Source organism: Fringilla coelebs (assembly GCF_963513975.1).
Source record: "Fringilla coelebs genome assembly, chromosome: 3".
Taxonomy (NCBI): domain Eukaryota; kingdom Metazoa; phylum Chordata; class Aves; order Passeriformes; family Fringillidae; genus Fringilla; species Fringilla coelebs.
The window spans coordinates 4,441,801-4,456,738 of record NC_140030.1 but is presented as its reverse complement, the minus strand read 5'-3'; the positions used below and the strand labels follow the sequence as shown (position 1 = coordinate 4,456,738).

At 43.2% G+C, this 14,938-nt stretch overlaps 1 protein-coding gene across 1 annotated transcript in view; it reads right to left on the bottom strand.

Moving 5' to 3' along the window:
- Positions 1-14,938, bottom strand: part of PKHD1 (PKHD1 ciliary IPT domain containing fibrocystin/polyductin) — a gene marked incomplete at both ends in the record, with an annotated part of 235,736 nt that overhangs the window by 155,681 nt on the left and 65,117 nt on the right. The window contains one exon of the mRNA XM_084201664.1: positions 2,154-2,304. Within this exon, the coding sequence (XP_084057790.1) occupies positions 2,154-2,304 (151 nt within the window). The remainder of the gene's footprint in view (positions 1-2,153; positions 2,305-14,938) is intronic.

The window sequence follows — 14,938 nt, the reverse complement described above, 5'->3', positions numbered from 1 at the left end:
TGCTGGACACAGCACCAGAAAATGGGCAGTGTAGCAGCAGTGTATTCAGTAGTGTTACATCATTTTTCCATCCACAAAACCTTGTATTTTCAGCTTGCACAGCCAGCCTGATGCTGAGTCATGAAAGCCAAAGGGAGCAGAGCTACAATTTAATCCCATTCTCCAGCTCCAGCTAAGAAAAACTCTCCAGGTAAAACAGGAATGGGATGTTTCAATCGAAGCACATATTGACACCTACCGTAGGGGTTAGGGCTTTACTGCCAGGCCCATCTGGCACCTGGGGGAAGTGGTTGATTATTTGATCTGCTCATGGGGTGGTAGCTGTGCTCTGAGGGATCACCTGTGATTCAGTTTGAGATGGGTGTCTGTAATTCCTAAGATGAACAGGCCTTTGTTGATGTGTGTTTCTATCAATACAGGAGCCTAAAAAACTCCCCTGAGCTGGACAGCTTAAAAAAAGGGGAAGATAAGGAAAGATAAATCTCAGCCTCATTTCAGAATAGATCTCAGCATGTCTTGATTCCAAATCTAACCAAGGCTACACAGCCAGAGAACCTATGGTAGTGGCAGTGGATGATACAGGCAACTTCACAAAGCTCAGACTAAAGATTCCTGCAGGTTATAATTGTCAAATGTTTTATCCCTCTGTTTAGCATGTAACAATGGTGAAAATAATGGCATCTAGAATATTCTAATGCTGCTCTTCTAACTGAATTGACTTTATAAACCAGGGCTTCTTGGAAAACACAATAAAGAGGAATGATTTGAATGTCAGATGAGCCAAAGCCATAAAGATACTACTCCAGACTTCATTAAATTCAATCAGAGCTCCAGTAGCTTCATGAGGGCTGACTCATAGATCAAAATGAGCCTTTGAATAGGTCCAAAGCTCAGAAGGTTTCTGCTCCAATATTTTGCCCCAATTCTTCAAAAAGTCAGTGACCAAGCCCCAAAATCTTCATCCAGATTTGCAGCCAAAAAAAAATCTGGTGTTCTGACCTGCCTCCTCTAAAGTATGGCATAATCAAAATGAGGTTAAGAATAATCTTGAATCATAGATTTAGAATTTTCACTGGGGAAAAGGATTGTACCAAAGTTGTACCTTTTTTTTAATCTCCAAATCTCAGCTGATTTTTAATTTTGCTTTTAAATGGGAGTGTAGCAGTTCTTGAAAACCTCTGAGCCTAGACTGAGCAAGTTCAATCAGTTTTGAAAATGTTCTCATGATAGGGATAAACTTGTAAACTTTTTTCTTTAATGAATTATCATTCAAATTTAAAATAAAATACAATTGTCAAATGCATGACTTTCACCATCATCTCAATGAAAAAGTAGTACCTTTAGTATCATTTTAGTATAACAGCAATTTTATCAGCAATGATCCTGGTCTTTAAACATGCAAAAACTCCTGCTTCATTTTTTGAGCTCTATTTCAGCAGAGGTTTAACTTTGAACCAGCATTTTCACCAGCACAACTCATTCCCATAATACCAGGCATGTGCACAGCAGTTTCCACAACCAGGATCTAACTTTCAGGAGGGAAGATTTCTGGCATGGAATTACAAGTCCTTTAAATTCTTACTTTGAAACCCACAGAGATATGCCTGTCTCATTCTTATTCTGGGCCTATGTACAGGTAAATAAACCCAGCAAATCCAGGGTTTCCCATCATAACTGTGCTCAGTTATTTACTTACTGCCCACCAGCTGGGCTCTAGGATTTGGGATTATTTACTGTATTTGATTGTTGTGACCTGCAATTCTATAATGTCAATAATTTTGTGAAGGTGTTTGTGACACACCTGCCTCAAAGATGCCAAACAGAACAGAGTAGATTTTTATCAGGGGTGCCATTACCAGTGAACACTGCTCAGGACAGCAGCAATTTTGGTAGACTTGGGAAAAAAAAAAGGGGAAAAAAGACCTTTTTCCTTATATTTTCATTATGCCTCAAGCAGCATAAACAACTCCTTCTGCACACAGAGTATTTTAATTCTTGCCCTGTCCCCCATCACTGCCCCCATCTATTGAGAGCAGGCTCAGCCTCGCAGCCATCTCCTCTAATGCTGGAGCTGGGGAATGGAAGAAGAGATCAGGGCGATGAAAAACCCCATCCCTGGAGGATGAAGAGCACCGAACCCCCCTCCTGCAGACCTTTGAGTTGCAGCAGGTTGAGGACGCGGGTGGCGGTCCCCAGGAGCAGCGTCCGGCCGCCTTCTATCGTGACGTTATCGCCATCTCGCGGCTGGTGGCCCGCAGGCCAGCTGGAGTCCTCGTCCCACCGGCCGCACAACTGCAGGGCGAGCTGCAAAGAGAAACACCCAGGGAAGTTCAGAGCTCGCCCCTTTCCGTCCTTCAAGAAGCCGGTTTGCTCGGAGAACAGCGGAGGAGATGCCGGAGCCGCGTCCGGCGTGGCACTGGCATCTCCTCTGCCGTGCTCTGGGCAAGATGACTTCCAGAGGGACCCTGTGTAAAGGAATAGATGGATGTTGGCACTGGAGAGGTGCTTGGCCTTCAGGAATGCTTGTCACAATTTGGGGGTTGCCCCTTGTCTCGTTCTGGTCTGGGGAATGAGGGATTTGCGCCAGGTTTCCTGGTGTGTGTCTCTCTCTGCCTCCCGAGAAGCAGAACTGCGCTGTTGTCTCCTGGCAATGTCATAAAATAGCCTGAAGAGCTTAGAATGAAAACATCCTGCTGGATGGGCAGTATTTTGCTTTAGAGGTTGTTGTTTGGTTGTTTTTTTTTTTCCTAAAGGCCCTCCAGCTGCTCATCCTCATTCAGACAGACATTCCTCCTCTCAAATACCTTTATAGCTCTCTCTGATTATCTGGTGTTATTACTGCCTCTGCTTTGAGGGTGAGCACAATAGTTCCAAATAAAGCCCTGAATAACTCAAAAACTGATGATAGACTGACCTATGATGTGCAGTGGTAAAGTGATTCCTGAGTTTAAAGGTCCCTCCTCACCTCTAAACTTCAAGCATGCACTTTGCAGTGAAAGTTTTGTAGAATCACAGAATTGTTTGGGTTGGAACGACCTGAAAGGTCATTTCCTTCCAGTCCCCCTGCCATGGGCAGTGACACCTCCCACTAGACCAGGTTGTTTAGGGCCCTGATGGTGAATTTCTTGAAGAAGGTGTGAATATTTTTGCCTGGACACGTATGCACAAATGTAGACATAGACATCCAAAACATTTTATGTGGTCTCATATGTGAACCAGCAAGAACATCCTCAATTCATCTGAGGCAGTGAGGGGGGGGAAAACCAGACATTGAAATATTTGTGATCCTCACTGGGCTGTGCTAATCCAAAACAGCAGTGGAAAGAATAACCTCAAGACAAAAGCCAAACAGAGTTACTCCATTTTCAAATGGAGCACATCTAGTGCATTAAAGCTTTTGCTCTGGAGCTGCAGTGGAGGTGAATCAATAATGGGGGTGTTATGATCATTATTCTCTTTTACTGGGCTGTTTTCAGGTTTAGTTTCATGTGCCTGATGTTTTATAGAATATTTCCCATAGTGCTGTCCCTGAGCCACCTGGCCCAGTGGAAGGTGTCCCTGCCCATGGACCTTCAGATGAGCTTTAAGTTCTTTCTAACCCGCACCACTCTAATTATTTAAATAATTATAAACTATTCTAATTATTTACACCAGGGAATGAATGATGGTTCCCAGGCTAAATGATACAACGGGTTGATATCCATTCTGGCTGGATTCTGGGATTTTCTACAATCCATTCTATGATTTCTCTACAAAGGGAATTGATTCAGTTCAGAGTGAAGCCTGGGACTGCGTTAACACACAAGGCAGTAAAAAATGCTTGGGAGTTAAAACTGGTGTCAGAGGGAGTGAACCACTTCATCATTACCAAAGTAAAATTATTGCATGGTTGCTAAGTGTAGTAGGACAAGTTAAATTTTCATTTGTTTATATTGTTTGTATTTAGAGATTTAAGACAAATTTCCTGCTGAAAGGATAGATGCCTTTACCCATTATCTTTCCAGAGAGGCTGTGAATTACTCTTCATCAACAATGCTATGAAACAGATTGCATGAAATATACAACAGATCCACTGAAAAACAGCTAATAAACATGTTTTTATCTCAGAGGAGGGGACAGTTCATAGAAAGCTGTGTACACTGCTTATCAAGCCAACTGTAGCATAAAATTACAAATTCCATGAACTCCTGTATGGCACACATGCTGCCAATGCTATCAGCATGACACTGGAGGAGGCAGCTGTGAAATGGTGTGATCCACAGGAACATTTGGTTGAGAAGGTTTGCTGAGTGCCTTTAAGTCACTCTGAAGTCACTCTGACCTTCTGAAACCACTCAGAACTTTACAACTAACTCTCATGGGCAGGCAAGGCTGTAAGGAATGTACCAGACCTCCTTGCTAGCACCACTTGCTAGCACTTAGTCAGCTGTTAATAGAAGCCCTGCAAGAGTTAAGAATAAATTCCTCTTCTGATTTTGACTTCTTTTTTTTTTTCTTTTAAGATGGCAGCTAGGGATTTCTAGCTAGAAAACACTCTAGTTCTTCATTTAAGCTTCTCTATTCCTAACATCAGTGTTTGAGCTTAATCCGTTCATGCTGTCACCTCTTAGAGGACTCAATATCTGTTCAATTCTCCCAACACCACCTGGCACAAAAATCTCAGTGATCATACCTGACGGTGGAATTACAGAATCCCTGAATGGTTTGGGCTGGAAAGGACTTAAAAGATCACCTTGTTCCAACCCCCTGCTGTGGGCAGGGACACTTTCCACTATCCCAGATTGCTCCAAGCCCCATCCAACCTGGCCTTGGACACTTCCAGGGATCCAGGGTCAACCACAGCTTCTCTTGGCAACCTGTCCCAGCACCTCCCCACCCTCATAGAGGGAGAAAATGAGTTAATCAAGGTCATAAAATTCTCTATTTTTCCACCCAGTCCATACCTAAAAGTTTCCAGTGAGAAAATGCCTGGCTTAGACCACTGTCATGCACACCACCTGCCTGTGTGTCTTTCAAGTGATTTCTGATTTGTAAAATCAATATTTTTTAACTATTGTAAAATCACTTTTTCTTCTTTATAAATAAAATTTAACAGATGAACATCAGCTAAATAACACAAGACCAAGAGCTGTTTATAATCACTTGTACTATCCTTGCATTACCACAGAGATAATAAATCCAAAGAATCTATTTTTAGGAGGAGAAAAGGGGGTTTGTTCAAGGAACACACTTTAAATTACCAGAGCACAGAGTGAGGTTAGAGGGAAGGCAGCTCTGTAGGGATTGAGGAAAAACATCAAATAATTTTGTTTGGGGACTCTTCTCTTGCAGTCCTGCACCCTTCCCTAAGATGCAAGAGCACCTCCTTATCTTTGAGAGAAGAGGGTGTGGTCTAATGCAAGTTTAGTGAAACAGATGCCTGCCCTGAACCACCAGTACATTTTCCTCAACTTTGTGAATCCCATGTGATTATCCTCCCTGATTTCTGGGAGAAAAGCACATTGCAATCTCCAGCTGCAACAGAATTCTTAAGAACCTTTACAGAAGGGTGGTGGTGTTTATAACCAGTTGCACTTAAGCAGCCCATGGTAAAATAACATCAACTAATACACAAATTAATTGCACATCTGTCATGAAGCAGGGCTGGTGACAGCATCACAACATCCTTCTCACTATTTTTTTTTCAGACAAGCAAAACTCTTTCTATTTTTTCCCCCTTTCCTGGCACCCTGTATTTGACCTCTGATGTTTAATTGAAATACTTCTCAGCCTGAAGAGCAGCAGCAGCAGCTGCAGGTGCCAGGGTTGTGGCTGAGTGCCCACCCCACGTGGGCTTGGTGAATGAACCAGAAGGAACCTGCAGAGCCAGGGAAAGCTGTGTGTCAGCCACTGGTGCTGGGCATTTTCCTTCTGTGCTTTTTCCAGCTTCAGGAAAAATGGCAGGGAGCTGGAAAATCAGGATGGGAAGAAGGGGAGCTGGCATAAAACCAACCTTGAGCTGTGAAGCTGGAGCTGGCTGGCAGCAGCTGCTGCAGTGGGGTGGCAGCTCCACGCTCTGGCTTCAGTGTGCACCAGAATTGGAAAGATGATTTGGAGGAAACAGAGCTTATGAGACCACAACATCTCTGCAGCCATCTGTGTCACTGTCAGAGCTCACATTAGAATGTGGCCAATTTCAACGAGGTTTAACAAGAGAAGCAAGACAACAAAGATGCTGCAATGCTGCAGGGTTTGTGACAATCAGTAGATAAACTGGGGCACGAATCTCTTCTGGTTGTATGCTTTATGCAATGTAATAAGTTAAATAAACAATTATAACCTGAACTGAACAGGTAAAATTGTCCCCCAAAATGTTGCAGGATGTGCCCTCACAACACACATCTATAGAAAACCCACTCTGGCAACATTTCACATTTTGAATCCAGCACAGCAGATGGCATTAACCCAGTAGGGAGCCAAACCTGCAAGATATAGGCAGAAACCTCCTGTGGGTGGGAAATCACCAGCATTGGGAATCCCTAAGAAACCCCAGTTGTTCATCCTGGGGCATCAAAGAGATGAAGGAGCTGGGAAGGGATCTGACCTGAAAATTCAATGAATAGAGTCCTGCAAGTGCTTTCCAGCTCTGACATCCATTTGGAATGTGTCATGCACACAGGAATTTTTATTTACTAGGGAAAGGTTTTTTACCCAGAGGAAATCTGGGCACTGGAACAGGTTCCCCAGATCAGAGCACCAAGCTGGATGGAGCTCAGAAGCATTTGGACAAAGCTCTCAGCCACATGATTGGACTTTTGGGGTGTCCTGTGAAGGCCAGGAGTTGTACCCAATAATCCTTGCAGGTACTTTCCCACTCAGAATATTCAGGGATTCTATGCACAACTCACATCAAGCCCAAACCTTGTGTACCGGGGCCATAGCGTGTTATAACACAGGTTAATTTTTCCTTCCCAATCATATCTTCAAAATAATTAATGAATTATGTTAAAACAAAATAACATTTTGTAGCATACAATAAAAGACACAAAACCTCTTTCCAATTCAGCACCTTAACCCCCTTTCCTGCCTACTGCAACCTCTTTTTCCATTTTCCAGGCAGATTTCTTGCCATTTTATGTTTTTTAGCTGCTGCTGTTGTCAGCCAGGCTGGGGTTGCCTTTCTGTCAGCCTTTGGGGACACATCTCAGGATCAGTTTGTCAGCTTGTGCCTGTGACTGCCAGGGCTCAGAAACAGCAGCAGTGACTCCAACAACTGAACAAATAACAGTGAAAAACTTAAATTCCCACCCAGGCTAGTAAAAAATTCACAAATGGGAAGGATACCAAAATGCAAGGTTTGGGCTTTAAAGGATTGAGAAACTGCTGTTTAGATACAGAATAGATAATTTGATCACACTTTGGGATAACTTTACAATTTCCTTAGTTAAGTAGGATTTGTTTAGAGTACAATCCCAGAAAAGGACTATAATAACAATTATGGGCACAAAGATAAGAGCTTTCATCCTCTCATCAGAAAATAAATATTAAAACAAAACCAAGAAGCTGTGATTTAGTTAAACACAGACCCTGCTTCCTGCTGTGCTCACTATTCTCCCTTCTTCGCTCGACTTAAGGAGAAATTCTTTACTGTTAGGCCCTGGCACAGGTTTCCCAGAGGATCTGTGGCTCCCCCATCCCTGGAAGTGTCCAAAGCAAGGCTGGACAGGGCTTGGAGCAATCAGGGATAGGGGAAAGTGTCCCTGCCCATGGCAGGGGTTTTGAAAGAACATGTTCTTTGATGTCACTCCCAAGCCAAACCATTCCACAATTCCAGGCTGTGGGTTCCACCTGTGACATGCCAGAGGGAGAATCCTAAAAGCAGGAGGGTTTTCCCACCACTTCCAGCCCCAGCAGACAGTTTTATCCGTGGTTCCTGCCATCTTTAGCAGGAGGAAGCTCCCCTGTCCCAGTGAGCGCATCCATGAATGAACAAAAGTTTGGAATGCTGCCTGCCCACACATCCGAGATTGACACCCAGGAGAGCAGCCTGGTGCTGACAGATTGCCATTTAACCAGCAAGTACAGAGAGCAAGTGTTCCTGTCCTCAGTCAGCATGGAGAGACAAGGTTAACATTCCCAGTGATGGAGTGCAACGCAGATTTCCCCACGCCACACACCCAGGACTCCACACCACATTTGAAAACACTTTAATTTCAGTGATGGATGCAGGGAGCTCACTTTCCAGGCTGTGAACTCTTAACAGCTCCTCAGTTTAATACATCAGGAAAAGATTTACACCCCCCTCACCCAACTCCCATCCACCTGAAGGAAAGAAAAACGTATATTTGGAGGAGACAAAAGAGAAGAGGAGGTATTTTATTATGCTAGATGTCTTTTACAAGGGAAGTATTTTCAGCCATCTGCTCTAATTATTCCTCCTGTATTGGCCACCATCTTCATGCAACAATAGAAATAATTATCTCCTCAAGGGCAGAAAAAAATATTTACAGAAACAAACAAAAGTTGATTATCTTTAGCTCCTAGGGAAAAAAAGAAACAAGCTACTTCTTAATGAAGGAGCAATTAGGAAGGTGGGTAGAACATCTATAATTAAACCAGACAAATTGGTGCAGGCTCCTCCCTCCTACACATACTTGAAAGGGATGCAAATGCAAGTTATTTGCTACAGTCAGTAGAATTAACAAGCAAAATGCTGCCCAGTGCCCAAAGAAGCTGAACCTGTCTTTTGGCATCATTCCCTGCCTCTCCTGCCTGTCACACCTCTAACCCTTTGCCAAATTAACTGGAAAATACTCACCACAACTGTAAAGCTATGGAATTTCAATTGGCATGGGGATGTCTTCCTCTGAATAACAGCATCCCCAAGACAATTTCAGGATTCTCATTTGTCCTGTTCTTCAAGAACAGCCTCCTGCCTGCACTTCACCACTCAGTATAAAAAAAGTGCTTTTTCTATATAAACCAAAACCAGAGGACTTTTGCATTGTCTTTTCATTCCCTGTAGTGTATAAGAATTTTGCTCACTGAGAGAATGAAGGCATATACTCAGTTTTATGGGAAAGATGGAATGGGACAATCCCAAAGAGAACAGAAAACATCTTACACTGTGCAAAAACAAGTATAAAGCCAAAAAAATATTCTCTCTACTAAAAGCAAAGCCTCATTTCATGGACAAATATATGGATTTTGACTTCCAAAAAGAAATTAGTAGAATTTAAGTTTCTGTGCTATGAAATCAATAAATGATCAGACTGAAGCTAGTCAAGGAACAGGATGATCAGGGAAGTGGTGGGATCATCATCTCTGGAAGTTCAGAAGTTATGTTCAGAAAACACATAAATGTGGCACTTGGAGACACAGTTTGGTGGTGGAGCTGGCAGTGGTGGGGGAATGGTTGGACCTGATTATTTTGGAGATCTTTTCCAATGTAATTTATTCTGTTCCAACATAAATTATTCTATGATTTTTCAGGCTGAATTTCCCACAGCTTCTCCAAGAAGTCTCAGGACAGAAGGCACCACCTAATGCTCATTACAGGGGCAAACACCAACCAGGAAAGAGCTGCAAACCAGCACACTGGGAACACTTCTTAGGCAAACCCTGCCCTGCCCATTCCAAAAAGGCCAATTTTCACCAAAAAAAAGGAAAATAAAAGAAAAAAAAGAAAAAGGGAGACAAGCCAGAGATTAAGAATTACCAGTATTTGTAGTTTCTCTTGCACATCCAGCAATTCCAGAGAAGCTGCCTTCAAATATTTAAGTAGCCTGTACTGACTTCTTAGGAAAACAGAGTGCCAAAGGAGTCTAGTGAATTCTACAATGTGCTCAGCACCACCATAAAGGACTTTTATCCATGTGCACATCACTACAATGCTCCAAATTTGCCACTGATTGAGACATTTCCAAGCTGTATGTGAGTGAGAAGAAAGTAAGGGAGAAAGGAGAACCCCTGGAAAAGTTTAAAATGGAAAATCTACATCTATCCTCCCAGTGAAAGCACCACATTCACCTTTATCACTTCCATTTCATACAATCATGGAATATCCAGAGCTGGAAGGGTCCCACAAGGATCATTGAGTCCAACTCCTGGCCCTGCTAAGGACACCCCAAAAATCCCATCCATGGGTAAACCTGAGCAGACACTGGTAATCAAACTGGGCAACAAAGGTAGAGAGATAATGGGACCATCTTCTTCTGGTTTCTGAAATAAATGTTTACCAAAATGGCAGAAATTGTTGTGCTCAAATTACAAATCACTAAGGAAGTAGCCTTAGACACATTCAAAAAACAAACAAACAAATAAAACCAAACAAAACCAAAACAAAAAAACACACACACACAAAAAAAAAAAAAAAAAAAAAAAGGAGAAACAAGATATCTAGAGAACTATATGCTGTGAAAAAATTCATCATTTATGCCAAAAGACATTATTATCCCCAAGAAGTCTGGAAGGAACTGTAGCTACAAATAAACCAAGCATGTAAATGAGCAGAATGCTCCTGAATATACCTGCGTGGAGAGGCTGGAACAGGTTTCCAGGGACAAGCTCAGTTCTCCCTTATGATTTAGCATTCTTGACATGACTGCCTGGGACAGGACAAGCCTGGAACACAACCCAATAAACCATTTCCAAGGCCACAAGCTGATCTTTTTTATCACTGTCTGCATCATCTGCTGCTGTGTAACTTCGCTTTACCCACTACTCCAGCTTTAAAATGCAGGTGGGATTATCCCACCAGGTCCCTCTTTAATTACTCCCAAAGCAGTGATACAGCAAGGATCAGGGCTCATGGCTGGACATGTGATGCACTATCCAATACCTTTATTTTTAACTGAGACTCCTTGTACCCTGAGTTAAAAAGAAAGGATTATTTTCCCCTTTTTCTTATTTCTTTTAATTTCAGCTGTCCTGCAGAAATCTCTCTGACTTCTGCTGAGTCGCACAGGCACAAGAAGGGAAGAATCTGGCTGGGCATGTTCTCTATGGGACTGATGAATGACTCTAGTCTCTCCCAAACTATTAGAGGATAAATCTGTTTACACACAAAAAATTGACCTGGGCTGGTGAGGTGGGACTAGAACCAGGAAACTGGCATGTCCCAGAGGTAAAAATGCATTTGCAGCCAAGAGCATTAGTAACTCAAGACCATAAACAAGCCACAGCATCATTAATTACTCAGACAGGGGCAGCCACAGAAGCAGTGAGAAGACCCAAAAGCCAACTGTAAATAGTTCATCGAGCTGATTAGTTCAGGAAAAAAATGAGTGGGCAGTTTTGGAGGTCAGAGGCCATGGCACAAGTCAGTCTCAAGCCAGTTTGCAACTGGACAATGGCATGAGAAACAGCTTAATTCCTGTTTAAAAAAAAAAAATCCCAAACAAAACCAGCAAAGCCACTTAAAAAACAACCACAAAAAAAAAGGTTTATTCAGCAGGGGAGTAATCACTGCAATTCTGAAGCACAGAAGGTAAGGCTCCTTGCTCCAGAAGCATTTAATTAAGGACACGGAGGATTAGTTAAATCTAATGGTGCTTTTATAGAGAGGATACTGAAAAGACATCACTGTTGTCAGGGGGTGTATCCCAGGTATAGATGAGCCATCTTTGTACACACAGGCAACAAAACTCACCCAAATTCAATGTAAAATACCAAATAATGCAGGGATATGAACACTATTAACTCTATAATTAAACTTCACTCCATAATTAAACAAACCCTGAGAACTCTGGGAAGGTCCCTTAACCCACACTCACATGAGAACAAAGTGCTGTTCTTAGGTCCCTCAGGGTCATGATGGGAGGATAAGCCTAAAATCAGAAATCTCCATTTCAAATATTAAAGAAAATGCCCTGGGAAGCAGAGGAACTCTCTTGGAGCATATGAAGAGCCTTGTTTCACAGAATGTCTATATTCTTGTAACTCCTTGTTAATTCGTAAGAATCTTCACAGTGTTCATTTACAACCTGATATTCAGTGACTGATTATTTATTACAGAGGAAACTACCCTAGTACAGAGTTTTAAGCCCAGCTTGCTGAAAATCCTCAGTGCAAACACATTGAGGAATTCAGTGCTACCTTCCAGTTTAGATACAACAGGGCTGGGTTTTCCTTTCCAGAGCACTGTTAAAGGGCACACATAATTTGCACATCTCTCTAAACCAGCCATTTCTCAAACTATGGAGGCTTCTGAGACAAATTAAAAACAGCAATTTAATGGTAATGAGAAAATTACAGCATCAAGTTGTTTACACAAGCAGGATAACCAAGCCTGGTGACTGTGTCAGCCTTTGCACTGTGCAAATATTGTCTCCCAGTTGAATGAGCTTGAGTTACACTTACTAATCTTAGAGCAAATATTGCAAATGCAAAGATTAGCTCAACAATTTGCCGACCACCTGCAGGAAAAGTAACCAAATTATGTCCTTATGTGTCAGCAAGCAGGATTTCTGAATGGGTGCTACAGTAAATGGGGTAGGAAGAGTGAGGCTCATCCACCCAACAGTGCCAGGGAGAGCTGATGATGATTTTTTTGGATCAGGTAGGAAGATAAACAGAATAACAGAGACATTTGGAAGGGACCTCTGGAGATCATCTAGTCCTACCCCACTGCCAAGGCAGGGTCACCTAGAGCAGGTGACACAGGAACTCATCCAGGTGGGTTTGGGAAGTCTCCAAAGAGGGAACTCCACACCCTCCCTGAGCAGCTGCTCCAGGGCTCTGACACCCTCAGTGTAAAGAAGTTCTTCCTCAGTTTGAGGTGGAACTCCTTGTGTTTTAGAGTCAGCTGAGAAGGTCAGAGCACCAATGTGGGATCCAGTTTCCCACAGCTCCCATGGAAGCATTGGGAATACAGGTGAGTTGATACACAAACCATCTCCATTGGCTGGCTTGCAGGGGCTTTGCAGTGATTTACCAGGCAAAGACTTAAAAGTGCTTGGAAGAGAGCAAACTGTGTTTAGGCTACATCTTGATCTGTCCTATGCATAAAATACAGCAATCAGACAGCAAAACTGCACAATCCAAGGACAAATGTTGATTCTGCCTTAATTGCATCAACATCTCCTCAGCCCACGAGTGAGGGCCATGGATTATTACTGAGCATGACCATCTACCCAGGGTAGGATCTGATGAAGAGCAGCAGCATTCATAATTATCCCTGCATCACAGGGATGATTGCAGGTGTGATGAGGTGTAAAGGGCTTGGCCAGCAGCAGAGACACAGCCACTTCTCAAAGGTTCATCATAAAATTGGAAAGGTTTGAGTTGGAAGGGTCCTTAAAGCTCATCCTGTTCCACCCCTCGCCATGGGCAGGGATGCCTTCCACCATCCCAGGTTGCTCCAAGCCCTGTCCAGCCTGGCCTTGGACACTGCCAGGGATTGAGCAGTGACAGATACTCTGGAAAACCTGTGCCAGGGCATCGCTACCCTTTAGCTAAGAATTTTTTCACAATATCTAATCTAAAAAAACTTCTAGCTTAAAGCAATTACCCTTTGTCCTGTTACTCCATGCCCTTTTTAAAAGTTCATCTCCAGCCTTCCTCTAAGCTTCCTTTAAATCTCGAAAGAATCATTTCACCTCACGCTGTGCTACAGGGATGCAAGATTTGGGACTCCAAGGCTTTCCTGCTACTGCAGAAGTCATGGCAGTGACCAACAGTGCTGGTGTCTGACTTCTGCAATGGAAACAATCCTGCACCTGCCCCTCAGGTAGACAATCTCACCCTGCACAGCTGTTATTTCAGCAATGTGAGCTTCTGGAGCAGCTCCTCCCAAGCTGCGAGCTTTCAGAGCCCGCTTTCAAACTCAGTGTCCTGTTTAGCTTTAGCACATCAACAACATGCTGCCCTCAGCCTATCTGTGTGCATTATCTGCTGCTCTAATGTATCGTGCACTGAGCCACAGCATCATTACAGGTAAGTGCTCAGGTTTAAATGCAAACATAATTGCATAATGTGGAACAGCCAGGAAGAATAATGCAGGAAATAGAGCCAGCTCCATCTGATAGTGCAATCTGACTGGAGCGCCGGCCCTTCGGATCAACCGCGCAGCCCAGATGGGGCAACCAAGAATAAAAGTGCTTCGTGGTATCTTTATTGTCATCATCAAAAACACTTATCTGCCACAAAGGTAAAAAGGTGAAGATGGGACTGGTACAGAAAAGGTCACAGAAGCAACAGGGTATCACAGGGTCATGGGGGCAAGGACGATGTCACACCCCAGCAAAGGCCAGCTTTGCCCTGTCACTCCAGGCTCAATTTATCAGTTCCTAATGGGAATCCGAGCACTGAGTGGCATTTAGAGCACTGGGAACACCCATGCCATTTTCCTTCAGCCAGGGGTGTCTCTTTAACTCTGATAAATCCAGATAAAGCCTCCCACCCCACCGCACAAGGAGCTGCACAAAGAGGGGAGAACATCCCCACCACAAGACGCCTTTGAAATGAGAACATGTCTGCAACAGATATGTACACTTTAATACATTTATTTTATGTAGCTAAAATTAGAACTGATTCTCAATGGAACAGCACTTCCACCTATTTAATTTTAATTTTTTTTCAGTAGTTTGAGATCACAGTGGCACACGAAAGATGATTTCAGGGGTGCAGACAGCCCCACAACAGAAGCCAGAAGGCAGCTGGAGTTAATTTAGTGCACTTTGAACCACTTGGCCTGAATGAGAACTCCTCCACTGAAGAGAGCATCACACACGTCACGGGACAGTAACTGCTCTTGTCATTTCAGGAGATTTTAGCCCAAACTTCATTCAAATCAGACAAGATGAGAGCCTATCGTGAGAGAGAACCTCCCCACCAACACACTGCCCTCTGAACTGAGGAGCCTTTGAATTGAAAGCACAAACTGCTGCTGTTTGAGCTGTAAAGATATCCCTCTGTCTGTAACAGGGCTGTAACAGCTCATCTTTGTTGGGAATACAGA